The 21,397-nt window shown below is 46.7% G+C and overlaps 1 protein-coding gene across 1 annotated transcript in view; it reads left to right on the top strand.

Annotated features, from left to right (window-relative positions):
- Positions 1-21,397, top strand: part of MAP2K1 (mitogen-activated protein kinase kinase 1) — a 79,946-nt gene that overhangs the window by 22,628 nt on the left and 35,921 nt on the right. The window contains exons 2-3 of the mRNA XM_042941652.1: positions 15,639-15,849; positions 17,141-17,287. Of these exons, the coding sequence (XP_042797586.1) occupies positions 15,639-15,849; positions 17,141-17,287 (358 nt within the window). The remainder of the gene's footprint in view (positions 1-15,638; positions 15,850-17,140; positions 17,288-21,397) is intronic.

Raw genomic sequence — 21,397 nt, 5'->3', positions numbered from 1 at the left:
TTAAGGCTGAAGTCCGATATTGTCTTGTCCTTGAAATTTTGCCTGGTCTCCCTCAGGAAAGTTTTGGCAAGGCTGTCCATGAACTGTTTGGGAGGCAAAGCACTTTGTGTGTGTGTGTGCGTGCGTGTGATCTTCATATATTTTCTGTGGTTTCATGATCTACACTATGAGCTTCTGGAGATTTAATAGTTCTGTCTCCATGCTCCATTTCTAGCCAGGCCTGGCATGCAGTCAGCGGTCTGTAAATGTGGAATGAATGAAAGTTGGTGTTAGCTTACAGAGCCCGTGTGGGACAGGAGATTTGCTTCATTGGGTTTTCACTGATACCAAGGGCAATATTATGTGCACGGAGTTTCTTGATCGCTCTTCTTGAATCATTTCTTCTTTTTGTCCTTTTTGGGTGATGAAGCAAAGCTGGACTAGTTGGAGCCCCCAAGTGGGACCAAGAGATGTGGCTCTTACTGGACTCCATTATAGGTCAAATGCTAACTTAATGCAGTGCATGGCACGAAGGATGCCGGTGTATTATACGATCAAATGGATTCTAGTTACTAGACTGGAAATGACTGTGGTGGGTGGGGAGGTCATAAACATACTAGTGGTTTGGGGGCCTGAAGGAGTTAAAGCTCCTCTCAGAATAGCAGAGCAGCTCCTAGGAAGTAGCTTCGGAGGCAGGATGTGGCAAGCCGGTGGGTAAATGAGCGCGTTCTCCTTTGGAAGAAAAGGAAGTGGGTGGGGAGAAGTGAAGAGGAAGAGCTTGGTGGACGTATCTTTTTATCTTCTGCTGTAAGAACATGCTTCTCTTTGAATGCCAGACAGAGCCTGCAGAGTTTTTAACCCAAAGTGACCAGGGTCCAAAGAATGCTTAATGATACTGGTTTTGCAGTTTTCTTGTTTTTTTTTTTTTTTTTTGCCCCACAGTATCTCAAATTTAGTATGCACTGGAGTGTTGTCCTAGTAGGTTTTATTTTCTAATATTGATCTTTGGTGTATTATTGAATGCTCTTTGAGGATTCACAATTAGTGTAAAGTGTCAACCACAATCACACTCTTCTGACCAAGAATTAACTAAGTAGTTAATTCTTTGTTTTTGTTTTTACTTTTAAATAAGCTACACTCACTGTGGGGCTCAAACTTACAACCCTGTGATCAAGAGTCGTATGTTCCACCATCTGAGACAGCCAGGTGCCCCTAACCAAGAATAATTTAGAAAAAAGTTTTTTGTTTTAGAAAAGCCTCTTTGATGTGTTTACTTATTTATCTGTTTCAGAACACATTCTTACCCATTGTTTGTCCAGGTGCTCATAACAGCTTCTTGTGATACAGGACAAGAGTGTGCTTCCATTTCGAGGTTCAAAGTTACATGGCCAGTTACCGGCAGGGTTGACAGAGGGCTCCAAATTTTCTGACTTCCAAGTTCAGGGTTGTTTCCATACTCTTGGTGCCTTCTGTTAGAAGCATGGTTTATACATTGGAGGCAAATTATTGATGATGCAATTTTGCAAATAAAAAGAGCTCTCTGGGATTCGGTAATTGAAATAGGTGAGCCTCAAGCATCGCTGGAAAAGCAGCCATCACTTCTGTATGTAAATAGGTAGCAATAATGCAAATGAGTGTTGGGCTTGGGAATTGAATCCAGGACTATGGGTTGGTGTGTGAGAAATACTGTCAAAGCCCTTTTTTGAGCCAGTCTTTGGACCAGGGTAATGAGAGTTTAATTATCTGGAAGAGAAGTCCCCTGTGGGCTTCCAAGGATTTGGAAAGCTGAGCTCAGCAGCTTTTAGACTTCAGATTTTTATATCTTCTTTGTCTCAAGGAAGCTAGTATATCTCCTGAGGTGTGTAGCTCGTGATTCCATTTCTGTGAAGGTTCCAAACTAGAATTGTTGCACTTATTCATATATCTATTTTGCATATGCACATTTTGGGTGATTTGATCCCAGAACCACATATTTAAATTGTGATTATTTTGCATGTATTTTAGATATTTAAATATAAGAAAGCATTCTTATGGCATTTTTAATTTATTTTTTAAATTAAAAAATTAAGGGGCGCCTGGGTGGCGCAGTCGGTTGGGCGTCCGACTTCGGCTCGGGTCATGATCTCGCGGTCTGTGAGTTTGAGCCCCACGTCGGGCTCTGGGCTGATGGCTCAGAGCCTGGAGCCTGCTTCCGATTCTGTGTCTCCCTCTCGCTCTGCCCTCCCCTGTTCATGCTCTGTCTCTCTCTGTCTCAAAAATAAATAAACGTTAAAAAAAATTTAAAAAAAAAAATTAAAAAATTAAAATCTTGTGACATTTTTTGGAAACTAAGATGTCAGATGGCTCTTTGCTGAACCCTAAACGTCCTGAGGCGTTCCAGACTGGTGTGCTGGGACCATCTTTTTTTTTTTTTTTTTAACTTAAGATTTAAAATTTTTCTCTTGAGGTATAATTGACGTATAAGTGTGCTGATTTGATACGTTTATGTATTGCACTATGATTACCACCATAGCTTTAGCTAACATCTCTAGGGTGTCACCTAATTATCATTTCTTTTTTGTGGTGGGAACATTTAAGATCTAATCTCTTAGCAGCTTTGTCGTATATGATACAGTATTGTTGACTCTAATCTCCATACTGTGCATTAGGTCTCCAGGCTATTCATCTTCTACTGCAAGTTTGTACCCTGTGACCAACATTTCCCTAATACCCCTTCCTCAAACCTAATTCTTTAGCATGGTGTGCTGTGTCCTTCATGGTCTAGCTCCAGCTTACCTTCCGGCCTCTGTGCGCTCTCCTGGATGCACCTACCTTCTGGCCCCTTGGAACTGCTTGTAACTTTCAGTGCCTTTTTATTCATGCTGATGCCCAAGCCTGGGGTGCTCTTTCCCCTGCTGCAAATTGAGTTATCCTTCAGGACTGAACCTGGGCATTATGTTTTCTTTCCTTTCCTAATCTTGGAATTGGAAGTTTTATCTCTGTTCTCATAGCCCCCTGTGCCCACCTCAGCGTTACCATCTCCCTTACCTTACTCACTGCTCTGCTTGTTAGTATCCTTCCCTGTGTTTGGCTTGCACTGTGATACCTGTCTCTTTCTTTCTTTCATCTCTACATTTTTGTCTCCTTGTCTCTTTCTTACACACACACACACACACACACACACACACACACGAAGCCTGGTGAGGGCAGGGACCCAGTCTTCCTCATCTGCACCTTCTTAGCCTTTAGCACAGATTGTGCCTGTCACACAGTGGGTGCTCTATGAATAATCTGCATTGCATTTTCACAGCTGTGGGCGTAAATGGGTATCAGCCAGATGTCTACCCAACTTCCCCGTCCCCTGCCCTCCTCTAGATTGAAGTGGTCCTGCAGGTTTCCATTCTCATGGTCACTTGTGCTTCTGTAGGACCCATGTTTCCCTTTCTGTGTTTTTTTTTTTTTTTTTTCTCTTGCTCTGTGTTGAATCAGCTTGGAATTCGGCCCCTTTTTTCCTGATTTTCACCAAACAACAAGAATGAAACATACAAAAAGCTATTTTCGTGCAATGCAGATTGGATTGAAGGTCTGGGGTAGGGAGGGTGTGTTACATTATAGCAATAAAGACAGCTTAAAATCTTATGGCGTTAGATATCTTTGGTTTTAAATGATCTTTGCCCCAGTGCCTTCTTTCCTCCTTTGCTACTTTACAGACACTCTTCAAACAGGCTTCTCCCAGCTTATTCTGCAGCCTAAATCATTTCTCCAGCTCCACCCCTATGTGCTGTTCAGATCTGCTCCTGCCTATGCCATGGCTGAGGATCAGGCCCTTTTAAACTGTCGGCAAGCCTTCTGGTCCTCTGGTAGCCCTTGCTGTGAAGGGGGTTTGTTAACACAAACACTTAACCAACCCCCCGCCCCCGTCCCTCCTTTCAGAAGACAGAAACAAGCACTGTGGGTTTTGGTTTTAATTAAGTTTTCCCTCTGGTCTGTGATTTTACTTCTGCCAGGTACATTTTGACCCTACCAGGCCAACTGCTATTAATTTGAGGACCTAACTAGTAGTTTTCTACAAGGTGAGCACTTGTATGGACTTCTAGTCATGGTCCTGCAGGGTTCCCTGAGCATTGCCAGATGGTGATGTGGGGAGTATGATTTTTCTCGGAGATGATGTATGCCAAGAGGTGAGGTTTGCTGACCCCTCTAGTGTGTACTTGGATCAAAGAGAGGGGCCAAGCTGTAATAGACATGTTGTTCATGTGCTTAAGGAAAGAACAGGTTTGGAGAATTGATGATTTCTCCATGTGGACTAGAATTGGAGATGCATTTTGAATGCTGTTTCTTCTGAATTTATCTTCCTGCCTTAGCTGTGCTTCTGAGCATTGGCTCTCTTCCTTTTTTGCCTTGGGGACTCGAGTTTCCTCATGGCTCTGGGTTATGAGGTCTAGGATGATGGCCGCATCGGGTCCTGTACCTTTTCTCTCGTTCAAGAACAACTCACACTGCTGATTCCCAGAGCAGCATTGGCCATTACTACACAGGCAGTTTCTGAAAGGTCTTTCTCTATATCAGCGTCTCAAAATCTGGGGTCAGATACATCGTCTTTACAAGGTCACGATCAACCAACTTGTCCTTTCAGGAACACACCCATTGTGTGGCCACCACCAGGCCCAGGGCTCCCTTTGATTTTTCTGAGGGTGACCACACACTTATTGGATGTTCCACTTGGGTTGTCTATGGTATTTTCTCGCTTTCAGTACTCTCTGCTGCCTCCTCTCCACCCTGCCTCCCTCAGTAGGCCCCTGGGTCTCTTATGGCCACCCAAATTTTTACTGCCTCTACCAGTGTGCTTCACCTGGGCCGTGTCCTTTCTCTTCCCTTCCTGTCCCATTCAAAATATATCGGCCTTGGATGTTCCCTCTGAAAGGAATTCCTCGTTGGGTAGATTTGTTGTCTTTCCTGGGACCTTTTAGTACAGCACAGTTCTTTGCTTCAAAGGAATCGGTCACTAAAGGGTACACACCTGTGTTAGGGTTGATCGGGTGGGCGATTTGTTGGAAGGACATGTGATCTTTGGCTTGTGGTATGGAGAGAAGGTAAGTTTTGGAGTTCCAGCCCTAGTCTTAATTGCTGCTGGCCTCCATCTCCATTTCTGTAACATGGGAACAAAATACCTAGTTTTTAATGTTGTTGTGAGGACTAAGTTAGTGGGTATAACATGGCCAGCATTTAAGAAGCTCATCTCAACTACATTTACATTTCATTCTTTATCAGACAGTTCTTACGTACCTCTTTCCCCCTCAGGTAAAGGTGATACTCCTTTCTGTCCTTCATTTTCTCTTTTTTCTTTCCCATCTGCCTCCAGATTTCATCACTTTCTCTCTCTCTCTTTTTTTTTTTAATTTTTTTGGTACTTCTCTGGAAGACTGATCCTTTAGGAATTAATTCATATATGGCTAATATGAAACAAATTTTGTCCACTGGAGCAGAAGAAAGCATAGTCTGTCAGTTGTTTCAAGCAACAATATGACACCCCCTCTCCGATCCAGGATGTTGTTCAATATTTAAGAAGAGTCTGCCTGAGTGGGTGGTCCTGCCACTCCAGAGGTTCCTCTGTGTGGGTGTGTGCCTGCGTGTGTTTTTCAGCGTGACTCTCTACAGAAACATGCCAGGGGAAGGCAGTTTGTATAATTTCGGAAGCCTGTTTGATTCCAGGGGCAGGGGGGTATTGCCTGTTGTTGTTATTATTATTTTGCTTATGTTTTTGTTTTTTAAGGATAGGAATATGTGATTTTTTTTTTTAAGTATGATTCCTATCCGTTTTGGGGCCCGAACTTATGCCACGATCAAGAGTCACATGATCTATTGACTGAGCCAGCCAGGCTCCCATATTTATCTTTTTTAAAAAATTATTTAAACCTGTTTTCTTGACTTTGAGAAACATTTGTTGATTGGCCTGGAAGCCACTTGATTTAAGGTGACGTTGAAGAGAAACACTTGTCCTGACTCTCGTTTTAAGTTCTATTCCTCTAACATTGTTTGCTTATAATATTTTTAATCCCTATTCTATATCATTTTCTACAGAGTAGACCATGTTAGAATGCCCTTTCTCCTTTTTTTGCTATCTAAATCTTACGTATCATTCTAGCCCATCTCTGGTCTCCCGCCCCTACAAAACTCAGTGTGGTTAGGCCGGCATCTCCTGAACTACGGAGCTGTCAGTGTCTGAGAAAATCAGGGGAACTGCAAGACAGTTTTTGCCCCACAGTCTTTGTTGGGAGTGGCCGCGAAACCAGTGAAAGGCCACAAAGGCAGTATTTAACTACATTGTACATTTTTGCCAGGCTATTGATTTATTGCATGAAAACATACGGATATAGGAGTTTCATCAGAATGGGGCTGGCAGTGGTGATCACATCATGGTGTTGTTAGGAGACCAAAGGGGCTCCTCTACATTGCTCAGAATGCCTGTCATACTACGGGTCCTTAGTAAATCAGTAGTGAGCACTATCAAATCAAATGTTACCCTTGCTAACCAGTAATTAGCTGCCGACAGCATAACAGTATTAACTACTTGTTAAGCCCTTCAGATGATTCCAACATTTTTTTGCATTACACGCTTATGTAATCTCCACTACAACGTTTTTTTTTTTTTATAATTTTTTTAATGTTTATTTTTGAGAGAGAGGGAGGTAGGGGGGAGTGAGGGAGGGGCAGAGAGAGAGGGAGACACAGAATCCGAAGCAGCCTTCAGGCTCTGAGCTGTCAGCACAGAGCCCGACGTGGGGCTCCAACCCATGAATCATGAGATTGTGACCTGAGCTGAAGTTGGACGGTTAACCGGCTGAGCCACCCAGAAACCCCATTTTTTATTTTTATTTTTTTGTAAGTAAGCTCTACACTCACTGTGGTGCTTGAACTCACAACCCTGAGATCAGGAGTTGCCTGCTCTTTTGACTGAACCAGTTAGGCACCCCATCCACAACAGCCTTTTATTTAGCATCACATAATTGGCTTAAAGAGCCCTTAGCTGTCTGTATGCCTCTTGCTGCCACACTTAGGGCCTTCTGGTGTCAAAATGCATGTATTCTCAGAAAAGGCCTGGGAAGATAGAGCAGTATAGTCTCAAAGGAGAAAGCAGTGATGGGACGACTGGGTGGCTCAGTTGGTTAAGTGTCCGACTCTTGATTTCAGCTCAGGTCATGATCTCATGGTTCGTGAGATCGAGCCCCATGTGGATTCAGCGCCTATGGCACAGAGCCTGCTTGGGATTCTGTCTCTCCCCCTCTGGCATGCGCTCTCTTTCTTTCTCTTTCTCTCTCAAAATAAATAAATAAACTTAAAAAAAAGGCAGTGAGGGACACCTGGGTGGCTCAGTTGGTTAAGCCTTCAACTTCGGCTCAGGTCATGATCTCACGGTTCATGAGTTTGAGTCCCACATCAGGCTCTGTGCTGACAGCTCACAGGCTGGGGCCTGCTTCAGATTATCTGTCTCCCTCTCTCTGCAACCCCCCTCCCCACGGACTCAACTCACTCTCTCTCTCTCTCTCTCTCAAAAATAAAGAAACGTTAAAAAAATTTTTAAAAAGCAGAATGGGAAAATGGCCAGTGTTTGTGGAGATGCCTGGCCCTGGGACTTAGCTGCAGAGTTCAGTCCTTGGAATACTACAGGACGAATCTGATGTTAGGATTAGAGACTTCTAGCATTGAAAAGGACTTTAAAGACCGCGTAGTTTAACTTGCCTATTTTACCTATGAGAAAAATTGAGGGGAAGTGAGTGAATAGTTCACAGACCAAGTAACTTTCAGAGTTGAACCCATGTCTGACTCCCAAAGCCCTCGCGCTTATTAAGCATGGAGTATATTATATGGCAGCCACATGCGTGGTTTGTTTGTCTGTTTGTTTTTCTTTCTGGTAGTTTTATGTCCCTTTATGAAAGACCAGCCTTGTGCTGACCCAGAAGCCGCTGATTTCCTGCCTGTGTCACTGGCCCTGGGTCTGGGGGCTGCTTTCAAGAGCAACGACTGTGAGGCTTTGCTCACCTATACATCTGTCAGCAAGCAGAGAAGAGTAGGTGGCCAAGAATTGATTTACATTAGCAGCCAGCCTCAAGGAAAAGGGAAAAAAATACTTGTGCTAAATTCAGTGAAGCACATTACGAACCGGGCGAGAGAATGGCTGTACTGAAGCGCGTCTTCCCACAGCTGCCTAAGAATCTAAGCCCAAAGCTGGGTTCAACACCAACATGAAGCAGAGGTCTAAGCCGGAGGAGGAATAGGAAACTTTCCCCTGCCCAAGAACTGCCACAGATGCAAGGCAGAGTTTTGGTTGCCATGGAGAGGAGGGGAAGTCCATGTTCACAGGGCCTGTTCAAGACCAGGACAAGAGAGAACCTTCCTATGGCTACCACAGGCACAGTGTCTGGCTTGTGCCATGTACAGTTTGAGGCCCTGGTCGTTACTTCGCGTCGTTACTTCGTGTCCAGCAGTACGTGTGGACTGCTTTTTCCTTTAAGACTATACTGACTGTTTTATCTTCCCAGGCCTTCTCTGGGGATGCATGCATTTTGACACCTAGAAGGCCCTTAGGAAAGCAGCAGGAGGAATACACAGTTAAGGGCACCTTCAGCCAGTGATGTGATGGTAAATCAAAGGTGGTCATAGAGATCCCATGAGACTATTATGTACGAGTGATAGCAGTCCACCCCTAGGGGAGGAGCAAGAGCATGGAGAAGGACCCCACTCTGTGGCCAGGCATCATGGGACGGTTCAAAGCTGAGGGAGGCGTGGGAACACTGAAGGGGAAAAAAAAAAAACCTCTGCAGCTCAGGCTCCACTCTCAGCACAAGACAAAACCCATTGCTCGAGAAACTTGCAGCCTGTGGTGCACTGAAATTACCAGCATTCACAAGAAAACCCAAACCTAGCTCCATTTCTGACTAATACAGCATGACCGAAGAATGCACCCATTTCTAAGCATAAAGACCATTTCCCTCAGTCCTTAGTCTTCTATTATGATGCACCACTCAATGCAATATTAAAATGCACAAAGAATCACGAGAGAAAAAACAACCTGCAAGAGATAAGGCCGATAACAGAACTAGACTCCGGTGAATCGGAGCTTTAAAATAACCATCATTTATGGACGACCTGCGAGAACAAATGAGGAGTTTCAGAAGAGATGGAAACTAAAAATGGAATCGAGTGGAAATGCTAGAAAAATTTAAAAACACGGTATCAAAGGTCAACAGGTGTATCAGCAGACCAGAGGGAACTGAGGAAAGAATCAGTGACCCTGAAGATAGGTTGAAAGAAATTATCCACACTGGAAAAAAAAAGAAAGAAAGAAATTTAAACTGAGATGCAAGGAGGAAAAGGATAAAAAGAAATCTGATCACAGTATCTAAGATACACGTATATAGACAGAGGAAGAGATGGGCATTGAGAGAGAGAGGAGCCAGACAGACACTGACCTGACCGGAACTTGTAAAGGGATTGGCTTATGTGATTGTGGAAGCCTAGGCTGGAGGTCCGTGGAAGACTTGAAGTTGGGAGTCCAGAGGCAGCCTGCTGACAGAATTCCTTCTCTGGGGAGGTCAGTCTTTGTTCTTAAGGCCTTAAACTGACTGAGTGAGGCCCATTCACATTATGGAGAGTAATCTGCTGCTTTACTCAAAGTTCACCAGTTTACTCAAAGTTCACCAATTTCCAACTCCCCCCGCCCCCAAAACCCCACTTTAGTAGAAACATTCCAAATCAAGTTTGACCACATACCTTAGCACTGTGGCCCTGCCACCTAAAATTAGTCATCACGTGTCTCTTAGTTACTGCTCCCCACTCCAAAGGGTGTTCACTTTTCTACTTTATAACTGCATAGACGAGTTTTGCCCCATTTTTTTGTTTCTGTTTTTGTTTTTGTTTTTGTTTTTGTTTTACCTAGATGCAGAAGAACACATTTTTTTTAATGACCTAGAGTTTTATTGCCTAGTTAGTTGAGCAGCCCTTCCCAGCATGGCCTGCAGGGTTGAGGTGTAAGGGTATAGAGCCTCTTCTCCACCTTGTTGTTTGGGGCTGGCCTAAACTGCACTCCCTACCACAGATGGGCTGGCCGAGGCTGGAGTCTGGAAAGTGGTTAGCTGTGCCTTTGGCCCCTCTGCCTTCCTCTGTCAGGCCCATTCTTCTTTCTTCCTCTCTTCCGCTCTTTGTAACCCCCACATCCCCGCTGTCCAGGGTTTGACTGTATAGAGAACCTAAGACCAGTTCTCTTTTTTCCCTCCCATCTCCCTTCTTTTGAAGATCCTCAGCTTTTCAACCTGAACGCACCCTCAGTCTTTGTACTTCCTCAGCTGGCTGTCACGTGCCCAGGCTTGGATCTCAGAGATAACCAGACAACCACACTGCCCCCCCCCCCTTTTTTTTAATGGGTGTGGAAACTGAGGACCAGAAGGGTGGTAGCTTGCCCAAGACCTCATAGATGGGAGTGATATAGGGTGAGAATTGAGGGATTGCAGTGTTTGTCTCTTGGTGCTGTTCCCCCTCAGCTTAGGTCTCCTGTCTTCCCTATTCTTTCCCTGCCCCGGTAGTGTTCCTATCTGCCAGATGCCACAGGGGACAGAGAACTTCCCAACGCCCTGGGCTCTCTGAGGACACCCGCCTGCTGGTACCGGGACCCTTTCTTTCCTCCAGCTCAGTGATTGATGGTCACCCTCTGCTCTTCTCTCCGTGCTCCTTCCTGGCCAAGGCAGGGCCTGCCACCCAGGGCTAGAGCAAGGCTCAGGTTGGTGACAGGCCAGCATTTGTGTGCTACTTGGCTCATTTCTGTTTGGTGTGTGGCCATTTGAAGACCCCATTCCTTTGTCTAGACGTCACCTCCTCCCCCCTTCCCATTTCAGTGACCATCAGGGTCGGGGAAGGCAGTGTGAGGTCTTGAACGAAGCTCTGTTCTAGGAGCTGAGAGACCTGGGCCTCCGTTTACTCACCTTTGAAATGGGTTGGATCAGGAGGTCTTTACCTTTCCCTCCTTGTGCTACATTGTCCTGCTTCCTGATTTAAACCACTGAGCCACAAATGCAAGATTCCAGTTGTGGCGGTGCAGTTAGGCGCAGCAGATGGGTGGGATGAGAGAAGGAGATGTTCTGGCCCATAGGATCATCCCTCTCCACCCACTGCATTGTGCCTCCCTGGAGTTTTCAGAGCACAAATGACAGCCCTTGTTTTTTTCCACATTCCTTGCTCTTCTCTGCATTCCCATTTCAAACCTATAATCTTGTATCTCGACAGACTTGTGTTTACTGTAAGACAGCCGTGGTGTGGAATGCACGTGACCGTGTGTCATTTTCTCTCTGCTGTGGTCAACAGGGTGATGGGGGTCAGATGTCACTGCTGGTCCCGTGTGTGTCAGATAGTTCTTGTTCTGGGCTCCAGGTTCCTTTCTCAATCTGTACTTCTCAATTTGCTGATTTCAGTTAAAACCAAAGATTGTGAAGGAGACAGGTCTTGCCCTCTGAGATTTGGCGATTTGTGGCCCCTCTCTTCCTATTTCCTTTGCTTGAAACATTTTGCCTTGGGGTGGGGCGGGGCAGAAATGAGCCTTGTTGAACACCATTGAGTCCCTGTGCAGGAGGAAGCAATACTAAAGAATGTTACATTATTGATGGATTTCTTTTTAATGAGTACTGAAAGCCATTTTGATGCCAGGATTTTCCTTTCACCTTCAGATAAAATCCTTGGTCTTTCATCCTCGGCAACAGTTCTTTTTTTTTTTTTTTTTTTTTTTTTTTTAATTTTTTTTTAACGTTTTATATATTTTTGAGACAGAGAGAGACAGAGCATGAACGGGGCAGGGGCAGAGAGAGAGGGAGACACAGAATCGGAAGCAGGCTCCAGGCTCTGAGCCATCAGCCCAGAGCCCGACGCGGGGCTCGAACTCACGGACCGTGAGATCATGCCCTGAGCTGAAGTCAGAGGCTCAACCGATTGAGCCACCCAGGCGCCCCATAATTTTTTTTTTTTTTTTAACGTTTATTTATTTTTGAGACAGAGAGACAGAGCATGAATGGGGCAGGGGCAGAGAGAGAGGGAGACACAGAATCTGAAACAGGCTCCAGGCTCTGAGCTGTCAACACAGAGCCCGACGCAGGGCTCGAACTCACGGACCGTGAGATCATGACCTGAGCTGAAGTCGGCCGCTTAACCGACTGAGCCACCCAGGCGCCCCTCGGCAACAGTTCTTTAAAAAAACTTTTCAAGGGATTTAAGAGTTGTTAAAGGAAAGGCAGTCATTTCTGGATTCCACGGTGGCTGCCTTGGCGGTGGCTCCTCGTCTTCCAGCCTACCGGCACTTGCCTAACATTAGTTTACAAGTGTGTGAAAATTCCATTGTTCCTTCCCATTCGTTTTCTGTTTCGATTCTCCCCTGGTTAAGGAAGCATGGAGTTGTTACTCCATTTTACAGACGAGAAAACTTGAGATGTGTCAAAGTTAAATGACGGGTCCATGGTCACACAGCTAGTTGTTGACTACTAGGGGATAAGAGTCCGGGATTGCTGATTACTAATGGCTTGGTAGCTTGGCAACACCATTCCCTACCCCCCCCCCCCCCCAAGTCATCAGGAAAGTCTTGCCACCACAGCGCACAGCCTTTGGTGTGGCATAGCCTTCTGAAAGCATGAATCAGGAGCCAGTTCCTTAGCTGGTAGGGTAGGTGGTTAGGCAGGAGAGCATAGAAGGTCGAAGAAGGAGGAAGCCAAGATTTAGTTTTTCTTCCTGAAGGTGGGAGAATTACTTAATTCTACAGAGAGTCAGGAAAATGAGCAGAGTCAACATTTCCTCTTTTTCTTTGCCAGATGGATGGGGTTTCTTGTGGCCACTGTTACTTGCAAGGCAGTGTTCAGCTTGATGTGCGGGGAGGATTGCATCTGGCGTGAAGGACTCTTTGCATAGGTATACTGTCTTCATGTATGAGCGAGCGCTGGTATGGCACATGTCCCACACTGGGACCCTACCCACGTCTGCAAGTGCCCTCCCTTGCAGGTGTTGAACTTTTTGAAGAGGTAGTGCAGCATAAGATTAGAGATTCTCTCTGCCCAGGTTTCAGTCCTTGCTCACTAGCTGTGTGACCTTGGACAAATCACTTCACCTGCCTGTGCTTGAGTTTGCTATCTGTTGTAATTGTAGGGTTGTGGCTGAAATGTATTAGCAAGTGCAAAACAGAGTACGGGCAGTGTTGTGACGAGAGTGGTTTCCTTCCATTCGGTCCTTCCCTCTTCCTCATCCTGCTCAGCGTTCCTGCCTCACAGAAGCCTTTGGAGGCTGCATTTCCAGCCTGACTCCTGAGCCCTACAGGCAGCTGTAACCTCATCGAAGTTTTAGCTGTGACGGTCTGTCTGTGTTTGACATGTGTCTCTAAATGTTGTCTTTGATGGGTTCCTCTGTGGACAGACCTCAGAGAAAGGAAACCTGAAGGTGGCACCGTGCCCTTGCAGCCATGCTTGTTCTGGGTCCCTACCCCGACAGACGGGGCAGCTTAGTTGAGCCTTTAAGCAGGATGAGAAAATTGCCAGCTGTTTTAGTCTGTTTGGGCTGCATAACAAAATGTCATAGACTGGTTGGCTTAAACAACAGAAATTTATTTTTTCATGGTTCTGGAGGCTGGAAGACCAAGGTGAGGGTGCCAGCACGGTCGGGCTCTGGCGAGGTCCCTCTTCCGGACTTGCGGACAGCCATCTTCTCTTGGTGTCCTCACACGGCCTTTCCTTGGCGTGTGCACGGAGGCAAGGAGGTCACCTCTCTTCTTCTGGTCACCAGTCCTATCTGATTAGGACTCCACCCATATGACCTTACTTAACCTTAATTACCTCCTAAATGTCCTGTCTCTAAACATGATTACATTGGGGGTTAGTGCTTCAGCAGGAATTTTAGGGAGATGCAGTTCAGTCCATGGCACCATCCATTCTTCCCTGAGAGCTGCCCAGGGAGGAAACTTGGTGAAATCAGCCTTGTGTGCTCTGTGGCCCCATGTACAGTTACTTGTAAGGCAGTATTGGATCTTTCCATAGACTGGGGAGGCAGTAGGTCTCAACCTCCCTGCCTTCTTGAGAGTTGGAACAGAGGGTGAGCGAAGAGTAGAAGATGATGCTTACTCCTGCCCTTGAAGCTCAGAAACAGTGTGTATGTTGGGGGTTGGGCACCAACCTTCTGATGTGTAATGATGCCCTATCTTGTCGCCATGTTGTTTGTTTAGACTGGGACTAATCAAATGAACCACCGTGGACGCTCTCTTTACCACCCTGTTTTTATAAATCCCCCCAGGAATAATGAATGTTTTTTCGTTCTCTGTAAAACAACCCATACTGCCCACCAGCCTGCTGAATGCACAGCTAAGCAGGCTGCTCTCTGCCTTGCCCACTCGCCTCGGCACCCACTGGCTGAATTATGTGCTTACCCAGAACCAGAGTGTTCCCAGCATCTGTTCCCAGCATCGTTTGTTCGGTTGTGGCTGGCATTGCAATTAAGTAACATACTTCAGTATCAGATAAACTGGTGAAATATGACTGCAAATGAAGTGGAACCCCCCCCCCCCCCCGGCTTTGAACACTAATTACAAGCCATGGAAAGACTAAATAAGTCCAACTCACTAAAACACATTACTGTCAAATTAGATGAGCATTAAAATTGAGGGAAATCATAAAACTCTTACAATTTTATTTTGATATTACTAAGTGGCTACATTTTTACTCTGAGGACTCAGGAATTGGAAGTGATCGACGATGTATTGTTTGCTGGTTCATGTGAGGAAGATGCCACCGGGCTCTTACTAGCGGACTCTTACTCAAAGAGAGGGCCTTGCCCCGCCTACATTAGAAGATGGGTGAATAAATGCACCTTTATATGTATATTATATGCAAAAATAAAAATTTTAGGTAGGTATTTTTATGATTCTTTGCTTTGTTTTGATTAACCTGGTTCCGGACCTGATCACATTAGAGAGGAGGGTTTTTGCTGTTACCATATAGAGTCTGTTGTGATAGTTTGGTTTGATTTCAGTTTAGTGCTTTTAGGAAATAGATTTTATTTTGTATGTGGTGCTAACTTAATAATCCAACCCTAGTGGGGCTTTGGGAATTGGGGTTTTCATTTTTTTTTTTTTTTTAATATTTATTTATTTTTGAGAGACCGAGCACGAGCAGGGGATGGGCAGAGAGAGAGGGAGACAGAATCCAAAGCAGGCTCTGGGCTCTCAGCTGTCAGCACAGAACCCGAGGCAGGGCTCGAACCCACCAAATGTGAGATCATGACCTGAGCCAAAGTCAGACGCTCAATCAGCTGAGCCTCCCAGGCGCCCCGGAACTGGGATTTTAAAGCAAATGAAGGTGGCTCGTTTTGGATATTAGCAGATTCTTCGGTTCCTTCTGTAGACTTGCAGCATAGTGAGCGAGGCCTCGTTTTACAAATGAGGAAACAGAGGCCTTGAGAGGTGAAAGGTGTCGGTGAGGAGTAGTGACAGGGAGTGGTGGCTGGTGGCATAGTGAAGGGAGCGGGGCCGCAGCACCTGGAACCCTCCCGTGGAGTCCCTCCATTCGTTCTCCAGTCCGGCCCCAGAGCTAGTGCTCGCCATAGCACAGGTGCTCCTCTGGGGGGCCTCTCTGATGCCGGTTCTGACTCATGTTCCCTCTTTGGGACAGGACCAACCTGGAGGCCTTGCAGAAGAAGCTGGAGGAGCTGGAGCTCGATGAGCAGCAACGGAAGCGCCTGGAGGCCTTTCTTACCCAGAAGCAGAAGGTCGGGGAATTGAAGGATGACGACTTTGAGAAGATCAGCGAGCTGGGCGCCGGCAACGGTGGTGTGGTGTTCAAGGTCTCCCATAAGCCGTCTGGCCTGGTCATGGCCAGAAAGGTGAGGCCACTCAAAAAATAAAAAGAAAGAAAAAAGTACTGAATCAGGTTGGTGATTAGGTGAATTCACTTGGTGAATAGGTGATTGCATTCTCTCTTGGAAGATCGGGGGTCTGGGGACAAGGGTGGAAGGAAGATGGATTTTTCACTCAGTACCTTGTTGTGCTGTTTGAATTTTGAGCTCCTGTCATCTATCAGATTATAGGATAAACACACTGATGGTGTGTTAGGGTATTTATCCCCATCCCCAGACTGGAAAATAACAGCAAGTGACCTTTGCGAGCTTTCTGCGTGCTTTGGAAAGAATGCAAGGGTGCCTGTTTGCCATTATCTGGTGCAGCAGAAGCTGCTTGCATTTAGGCAGCCCCGGCGATGCACCAGACCCTGCTTTCAAGTTGTTTGCCTGGCCCCGGCCCTACCGCTGCTTCCCCCTCACCGTCCTGCAGGGAGCATCTCCGCTCCCCTCCGTGGCAGGCAGTGTCCGAGCTGGACTCCCCTTTCTGCACACAGCCCCTGCTCCAGCGAGGCCCGGCCCTTCTGTGTTCTCCGGCACACCACGCTTACTTCCGTCCACGTATTTTTGCTCAGGCTGCTCCTTCCATCTTTTCAAACAGCGCCCGTCTTCATGGCCCGCCTCTTGTCTAGCTTTCACTGGTCACTCCAGCCCATGCTGATAACCCCTGGTTTCCATGTCCTCTGACACTCACTCCTTGTCGGCGGCCCTTTCTGGAAGCTTCATCTCATTCAGCAACCATTTCCTATGTTTGTTGTGTCTGTCCCCTGTCTGCCCGGAGGAAACAAGGGGCAACATGAGAGGGACATGGGTGGCACCTGAGGCCCTGGCCAAATCTCAACCACATCAGGCTCCTGAAGTCAAGGGAAGCTCCCCGGGCAGCTTGGGTCCGCACTCTCAGTCCTTCCTACCCCTCCACTTCTACAGCCCCCGAGTGCCAGCCGGCTCCTCAGGCTGCTTTGTCTTCCTCTCTCGGCTTCCCGGCTCCTTTTAGAGGAAATGCTCCTTTCAGCTTTGTGCTTGGGAGGGGTGAGCCCCCCCTTCCTCACTCTTGGCTCCTAGGAGCGGAGGCACAGCCGTCCTCCCCTCATTATGGCTCCTCCCGTACCATTACCTGCCATGGCAGGTTGGCACTGAGTGCTTTGGTCGGGCAGAGACTTGTTAAAACGTGCCTGTGTCCTCTCCTCCCACCTGTAAGAGCTTAAGCATTTAAGAAGGCTTTCATTCATCCATCCGTATGTTTTTAAAACATCTCTTCCTCCCACTTTTCTTTCCCCAGCTAATTCACCTGGAGATCAAACCTGCAATCCGGAACCAGATCATAAGGGAGCTGCAGGTTCTACATGAGTGCAACTCCCCATACATCGTGGGCTTCTATGGCGCATTCTACAGTGACGGCGAGATCAGTATCTGTATGGAGCACATGGTATGTGGTAACCCATCAGCCTCTGCAGCAACAGCCTAGGAGCTGGATGGCTCTGGTCTTGTCTTTGGTTTGGGACCAGCTGCCTCCCTTTTCCTCCCTGGATCCACATCACCGTCTTGGGCATCTGGGCTTTGAAGCTGAAACATCCCTGTCCTCAGAGTCTATAATCTGCTTTAAGGACAGTCTGGAGGGGTTCTTTGGGTGTGCAGAGAAGTAATGTCACTTGATGCACATCAGAGAAGGCAAGTGAGAGGGAATTTAGGGGCTAATTGTGTGGATGTGAGCTGCCAATCTTGGTACCATTAGCTGCCTGGAGTCCCTTCTCTTTCTGGTGACTGACAGTAGCAACAGCATCTACAACAATAATCTAACAATACTCATACTAGTAAACTAATATTTATCGGGTTTTATAGCCTGGACTACCCTACGCATATTAATATTTTATTGCATTTTTGCAAGCCTTATTGGATGGGTAGATCATCTGCATTTTACAAATGAGGAAACTGAGGCTCAGAGAAGTTAATAACTTGACCAAGGTCATGCAGCTAGTAAGTGGAATTGGCAGAATTTAAACCAAGGCTGTTGGGCCCCAGTGCCTGTACTTTGTTGAATCCACTGGATAGTGATTGGGGCTCTGTTTCCATTCTTGATGCCCAGAATTTCAGAGAGACAGGCTGGCTTCGTGATGGCTATTTTTTCCTGTCCCCATTAGGCACCAGGGGACTTTGGAATCTGAGATGTTTATTCATATCTCCCTTCTCCACAAAAATCCGAGTAGACACTGTCTTGTTTGCCACTGTGTCTCCAAAGCCCAGAATAGCCCTGGCACCCAGCAGGCGCTCAATAATGATTTGTTTACAGATGTCACCTTCTCGTCAGGACCTTGGGCAGGTTTCTTTATCTTTCTCATTCTCCCTTTCCTCATTTGCAAAATGGCCATTACCATACGGACCTCGGACCTCTTTGAGGTGAGGATTGGTGAAAATAGCAGAGTAAGCCTTCCGGCACACCGACCCCAAGCTTGTCTCGTGCGAATGGTAGAGGCTGCCTTATTCTCACTGTCGCTCACAGCTCAGGGATGAGGGCTGACATGACTGAGTCGGCGAGCTTAGGGCTGCTGAACTTTGAGCCCTCGGTCTGGCAGAGTGTCCCTCAGCTTCTCCACTTCCTTCCAGACCCTGGCTCTGCTCTGACCTCTGGAGAGAGCCCCCAGGCATGGTCTTCATGAACTCCATGAGAACCCTCCCCAGGAGGTTTGTCCGTTGCTGGCGCCCCATTATGCTGAACTTCTGTTCATGTTAATCGTCAGGAAGTGCCATACGTATGGTGGCCGGCGTCTGCCCAACTTTTGTGGTGCCATATGGAACATAGAACCTGGAACGTCTCCTGCGCTCCTGAAGGTTCCCAAGAAAGCTCTCGTTCCTCTTGCTTGAATGGGAGGGAAGCAGCCTCTGTGCGAAGCACATGAACATTTCTGGTTTGGTCCTCACCCAGACCTGGGGTACTGATACTTTCCCTTTGGGTCTTAGCCTCCCTTTGGTGGGGTGCAGGGCAGGGGAGGGGAGGGTGTTCCTTAAGCTTTGGGTTTCTTGGGCTTTTTGTGCTGATGATGGTTGGTTTTCTAGCTCTAGCCCAGAGTTTTGGATGAAGATGTGTAATTGGCAATGGAGGTTCCTTGAAAACCAGAAGAGGGTGGAGGGTGGAGGCAATGGTGATAAACCAGTGACCGGAAAGGCCTTTTTTCTCTTAGGTGTTGCCAAAATAATGGGAGGTGGGTGGCAGCATGGGTAGACATGGTAGTAACTAGCTTTCCCATTTTCTACCGCTTGGTGAGTCCTTGCCATGTTATGTAAGTTATTAATCACATCAGCCCTGTCATGTGATGCAATGTTGACCACCCTCCCCGAGGTGGGCGAGGGAACAAGGCCTCTAGAGGCTTAGTAATTAGCTTAGGTTATATAACCAGTAAGTGTCAGAGCTAAATTCTGACCATCTCCCTGCCCCCCCCCCCCCCGACAACCCCTCCAGCAACCCTCAGTTTGTTCTCCATATTAACGAGTCTCTTACGTTTTGTCCCCCTCCCTGTTTTTATACTATTTTTGTTTCCCTTCCCTTATGTTCATCTGTTTTGTCTCTTAAAGTCCTCATAGGAGTGAAGTCATATGATTTTTGTCTTTCTCTGACAGACTAATTTCACTTAGCATAATACCCTCCAGTTCCATCCGCGTAGTTGCAAATGACAAGATTTCATTCTTTTTGATTGCCGAGTAATACTCCATCGTATATATATACCACATCTTCTTTATCCATTCATCCATCGATGGACATTTGGGCTCTTTCCATACTTTGGCTATTGTTGATAGTACTGCTATAAACATGGGGGTGCACGTGTCCCTTTGAAACAGCACACCTGTATCCCATGGAGAAATGCCTAGGAGTGCCATTGCTGGGTCGTAGGGTAGTTCTATTTTTAGTTTTTTGAGGAACCTCCATACTGTTTTCCAGAGTGGCTGCACCAGCTTGCATTCCCACAAAGCTAAATTCTAACCAGTGTCTCTAACTAGGTCTGTTGTCTTTAAATTTGATACTCTCTCAGGGTTTTCTCTGCAGAACAGTGTTTGGACCAGATCTTCTCTGGGGACCCCTCCCTACCCTAACATCCTGTGTTTCTGTGGTTTTTGGCACTTGTAGCCAGTCAGGGTTTACATTAGTTCATCAACATGGGTTCAGCTTCACCAACTCTTACTTTTGTGCCTGTTATGTGCAGGGTGCCACATGAGCGGCTGGGGGAATGGAGACATTGAGAGTAGTCTCTCTGTTCCCCAGAGCTGTTTATATGCTGGATGGCTGTGTTCTTGGGCCTTCGTAAGTGAGTTGTCAGTGTGGATGGAAGGGCTTCTGAGCCCCAAGTGTGTGTCGTCTCACGCCTGCGGTCTTCGGCACAATCAGATTCTTTCCTGAGTTACCTCCAAGTTTCGTGCAACTCGGAATTCTCCCTTTGTTAGAGGAACCAGGACGCTGTCTGTAGGATGAGCATGATTGAACTCCATGGTGCTTGCTTCAGACGTTAGGATTAGGCCCCAAACATGGATAGGCAGTGGCCTTTTCATTTATTCACAACTTGCTGGAACCTGTTTTATTAGCCTTATTTCACCTCTTGCTATGTGCAGTTCAGTTTTTTTTTTTTTTTTTTAATTTGTCTTAAATTGATCTGTGGTGAGGCTTGCTCATTGTGAAATCCTTCATCCACTTTGGATTCATAGATAATGATCACAACCTTTGTACCTCTTGGTCTGTCCTTGCCACCCAACCCTTCCCTCCAAGAGGACAAGATGACTCAGGACATGACAAGGGTTGGCTTCCCGTTCTCTTGGCCCAGTTTCAGTATCTGCAGGTCAGCGTTCCTCCAGTGGATTTGGCTCTGTGGGTAGGGTAGGATCCTCCCTCATAAGTCTCTGAAGCAGGAGATATCTCTGGAGTTACCCAGGGAGGGGCCTGAGCCTAGAAAACTGGCTTTCAGAAGGTGGGAGGGTCAAAACCTTTTGAAGGCCAAGCACGGTGTTTGGCATCTATTAGGTGATAGGTGTTGAGTGGCCGAATGAAGGAGGCCAAGATGGCGGAGGGCATGGACAGGCCTGGGACCCAGTGGGAGAGAGTTAGGCCTTGGAGTCCACAATAGAGTCTTCTGTTCCTAGATATCCATAGGCCCAGAGAGCAGCTGGAACAGTCTGTTAATTTTAGTGGAGAGGCTCAGAGCTACCAGAGGTGGAACCCTGTAGTGAAGCTGTTGTGGCCTGAAATCCAGGCAGCCATGCTCCAGAGTAGCTCTCTGGTCTAACCCTGGACCCTCTCACCCCTTCTTGGTCCCGGAGTAGGCCTTTCTGCAGGAGAGCTCCCATCCTGGCCGCCTCTGACAGGAAAATTCTGACTGCTGGTGGCTACTTCTCTTTGGGTATTTCTGCTTTGTCTCAGCTTCCACCTCTCAAAGGTGTCACGTAGAGCTCTGTTCATTAACCACATCCCAACTTGAGAGGTTCTTTGTTTCTGTGTATGTCACAGTCCTTGTGTGTTCTAGGTCATTAACATTTCCCCCAGCTTTTTATCATGACA

This window comes from Panthera leo, chromosome B3 (assembly GCF_018350215.1).
Source record: "Panthera leo isolate Ple1 chromosome B3, P.leo_Ple1_pat1.1, whole genome shotgun sequence".
Taxonomy (NCBI): domain Eukaryota; kingdom Metazoa; phylum Chordata; class Mammalia; order Carnivora; family Felidae; genus Panthera; species Panthera leo.
This window is presented reverse-complemented; position numbering and strand designations above follow the sequence as displayed.